Source organism: Saccostrea echinata, unplaced genomic scaffold (genome assembly GCF_033153115.1).
Source record: "Saccostrea echinata isolate AGI-Se365-2 ecotype Australia unplaced genomic scaffold, CSIRO_AGI_Sech_v1 ptg000002l, whole genome shotgun sequence".
Taxonomy (NCBI): Eukaryota; Metazoa; Mollusca; class Bivalvia; order Ostreida; family Ostreidae; genus Saccostrea; species Saccostrea echinata.
In genome coordinates, this window is record NW_026889751.1 from 31396347 (window position 1) to 31400728 (window position 4382).

General features: G+C 34.0%; 1 protein-coding gene across 1 annotated transcript; it reads right to left on the minus strand.

Annotated features, from left to right (window-relative positions):
* Positions 1–1955: 1955 nt before the first annotated feature.
* On the minus strand, positions 1956–3987 carry LOC133178271 (uncharacterized). The gene is made up of 2 exons (XM_061313013.1): positions 3855–3987; positions 1956–2554 (listed from the first exon to the last, which is right to left on the minus strand). The coding sequence occupies exons 1-2, from the start codon at positions 3985–3987 to the stop codon at positions 1956–1958; spliced, it is 732 nt and encodes a 243-aa protein (XP_061168997.1).
* Positions 3988–4382: the final 395 nt, after the last annotated feature.

The window sequence follows — 4382 nt, forward strand, 5'->3', positions numbered from 1 at the left end:
ACAAGAAATACTCTTGTGACATTGAAATTCCTCTTACTAAAAATAAAAAGAAATGGCCAAGGAAAGATAACCTTTCAAAGTAGGTCAAACTCAAAGGCCAAGTTCAAAGGGTCTTAATAGTTGGTACCTAAGGGAAAGTCTTGTCACAGGAAATGCACAAGTGTATAATAAAAGCACTACCCAACCATTCAAAAACCATTGTCAATGTTAGAAATCTAGGAACTGGTTCTAGAAAAAAGTCATTCTTCGACCTCCATTTGACCTCAAGAGTAAAAATAAAAATTCCGAAACCTTATTGTACATCTACACTAATCATCTTATAACAGATGATTTGGCTACTTGGTAAAATGTAAGAGGAGTTCAGGGAATTAGATTTTTGAAAGCAAAAATGAACAAAAAATCATTTTTGCTCCCCATATGAGCCCTAGGGTAAAACTGAAAATTCAAAATCCTTATTGTACATCTAATGAACATCACCTATAATATTTCAAATGATTAATTGGCTACTGCTGAAAATAAAGAGGAGTCTGAGGAAGAGAAAGTGTGCCAGACGTACAGACCAGGATAACAACAATATACCCGAACCTTCCTTAGAAAGTGCGGGTATATAAAAATCAAGACTCCAAAATTTGACTTCAAATTCCAGTCCAAAACTCCAATCCATACCTTCAGTCCATGAATTACACGGTGCGATCAGGTGACAAGCTTATCTAGGTTACCTAAGTGTTTTCCTTGCGTAAAGAAATTTAACTATGCTTTACCACCTCACCTGTTTACTCAAAAATGTGCAGATCTTACTACATTTGTCATATTTTTAAAACTAGCTTTACTCCATATGTATACATTTAGAAAAAACCCACTTTGTGAAATGAATCGATTGAAAAACAAATTCTTAACAGCTATAGTAAAATGAGGAAACGTAGAATGCACCACTTTCCATTCATTAAAGCTAATTTATATAAATATCTTACAGATACACATTGCCTAAATTAATACAACTAATTAGCGTTCGAAATGTAAGGGATTTAAGGGGTCTTGGAAATTTTTTTAAGAGAAGCAAATCATTTATGGGAAAGTAAGTTAAACTCATTATATTAATAGCAAATTATATGAGCAACTGATTTGCTATATTACAACAATATATATGTATAGATATGCACATTTACTCTCAATGTCATTCTTGCTTGTATGAATATATTGTAATAGATAACGTTTTCTTCTTCAGGTATGTCAATTATGTATACAATATGTTATTTTGAAAATCTGATGCATTTGCTAGTGCAAAGAATAAAGGAACTGAACTGAACCAATGCATGGTTGTTATTTCTGAAGTTTCTTTCTCTTTGTTTTTAAGTCGTATATGATTCATCAAATTGTCCCCACTCGTTCTGGTGCTAATAATTAAACTGACACCCGGAAAGTAGAAATGACGCCCGGAAGAAGACTCTTCTACTCAGGTATAACTTTTCAAGAGACCGCCTCTGCCTCAAGTACACCCGGAATTTTCCAATTCCTACCAGATTCCACTCATATATTAAGCAGAATTGAAGATTGAAGATTCTGTGGTTTGTCCCCACCCAAGAGACCTCAGGGAGGCATAGACCATGAAATTCACAATATATTCCCCTTAAGCCAATACAGTTGGTTGAAATCAACATAGAATTTCCAAAGAGAAGAAACCGAAAAAAGGGACGAAAGACGACGGATGAAAACAAAGAGCAATTAGTCACCTGAGTGGCAGATGACCTAATTATAGGTATCTATCTAATTTTTTCTCTCATTTGTTTGTATTGTTTATGAACTATAAAATAATTTAGGCAAATATAAAGTATACAACGTTTAAATATCATAATTTTTGTGGTATTCTGAAAATGAGTTACTTAAAATTTGATATTTTCTTCACTTGTTTGTTTGCTTTTCAGCAACTTTTTTCTGTTATTTCTTTAATTGTAGTTTCATTGCAGGTATTTGATTTTCTTCACCTGCCTATTGGTATACTCAGCAACAAACAGATTGTTATTTGTATCTGTACACAGTCCCCAGGGTTCACTGAGTCCACATTCTATGTAACGGAGAAACTGTCCACCCTGGTCTATGATGTAGACACAATTATTGCAATAAGCAGCTGTAAGGTTGTGACTCTGACTGTCTGCTATGATTCCTCGTGGACTTAATAGGTTATTCTTTAGAGAAGGAGTAGGACCAGTAAACCTGAAGTTTAGTTTTCCAGTCATATTAACCACCACTATTGCATGAAATCCATTATCCGCCACACAGATATCCCGGTTTCTGTTCTCCGTAATGTGTTTGAATAAACTACCTGGTAAATAAAGGGGTTTACCTTTATCATCAAACTGAATTGATTTTTTCTCTGTAGAGCCAGAGTAACGGACAAGTTTTGTTTCATCTTCTCTTTCCATAATTACTAGGAGGTCACCAGAAGAGGTGGTACAGATAGTAAGCGGATTCCAGTTCTGCAGTCTGATGACCTCCTCTGTTTTTTCATTCTTCACAATGTTTACAGTTCCATTTTCTACAAAGTCCCTTAAAGGTGCTTGGACACAGATTTGAAGTTAATATTTTCTCACATTTTCTGTATAATTTCATGACTTATATGTTGCTATAGCATTTCATACTAAAATATAATAAAAATCTTATTTCATCTCGTAGTTATTGAAACTTCAAATTTCTGAACGCGTTTGATTGACGCATCCTTGCACTTTCACAAATTTTAATTTTATTATTAATACTTAAGAAAAGTGGCAATTTTGTTGTGAATTAATGAAAAAATATTAAAACTATAATCCAGAAAATTCAGAGTAGAAATATTCGAAAGCAAAACCCACTCACAGTATTGTCAGTCCGTGCTCAGTGGTGTGTGCATAGTTTAACAATTGAACACACCCGGTGAATCGTAAACATTAACAATAACAGAGCTCGTGCCCTGTTTACAAAAACAGTTTACGTTTCACGGGTGTATTCAATTTGTTAAAATCTGTACACAACACTGAGCACGGGCTGTCGATATTAGTGAGGGGGTTTGCTTTCGCATATTTCTAATCTGAATTTTCTGGATTACAGATGTAATGTTTTTCATTAATACACAACAAAATCGCTTCTTTTCTTAAATGTTAAGGATAAAGATAAAATTTGTGAAAGTGCAAGGATGTGTTAATCAAACGCGTCCAGGAATTCGTAGTTCCAATAATTTCCAGATAAAATAAGTTTTTAATTATATTTTCGTGTGAAATGCAATTGCAATAAATAAGTCGTGATATCATACAGAAAATTTGAGAAAATATTAACTTCAAATCTGTGTCTAAGCACCTTTAAAATTCATGTAATTTTTCATTTAAGCTAATGTATATGTGACCGTATTGTGTACAATGTATGTAGAACAACACTGTATGTTGCACTGTACACAATACATGTCCGTATGTTTATGTTTTTGTGCATGTGTAATGCAGCGTTTTCAAGGACTTAGTCCTGAGACTGAACGTATTGTTTACGACTAGTCTTACGCAACTTCGTGAAACGCAAATTACTCCCGACTAAATTTTGGCGTAAGCCCCGGAAGTACACCCGAGTTAGGTCTTAAATTTACGACTTTTGATGAAACGGGCCCCTGTAGCTGGTCTGAAAGAATTGGGATGGACGACCAGAGAGCTACGGTGCCACCCATTGAAAAAAGTGTAAATTTATTGCGCACAAAAAGTGCGCTGTTTCTCGATTTATTTCTCAGTATATCTCAAAATATTACTTACTGTATGTTCCTACCGTATTCTTTCACTTCTTCCACGACAAAACTGTATGTACAAGTCAAGTACGAAGTGCGTAAGACAGAATTATCTGACCATCCAAAATAGCAGTATATAAATAGGCGAAATTTCCGATGGTCTCGATTTCAGTGCCAGGAGGACTATTATTGACGGTTTTGGTGAATGTTTTGTTGTGGAAATAGTTAAATAATAGTTTCAGGTCTTTCATCATTCTAGATGGAAACTCGGCTTGGGGTGCACTACTTTTAACTTATTAGGTATTAACTTTTCAGTTGACCTACAAAAAATTACAAATTTAGATTATGGCATACAGATTCCAAAAATAAAAAGCATGCTACAACATTGGAAAAGAAGAATTCTAACACCAATTGGTCGAGTTACTGTGGTTAAATCTTTAATTATTCCAAAAATTAATCATTTGTTCATATCACTCCCTACTCCAGAAGGGGAGATAATTTCATCATTATGCAAAGATATTTTTGAATTTATTTGGAATGCAAAATGTGATAAAATTAAACGTACAGTTTTAATTCAAGATTATCAGCATGGGGGATTAAAAATGGTGGAAATTAGCAATTTTATTATGTCTTTGAAATGTTCTTT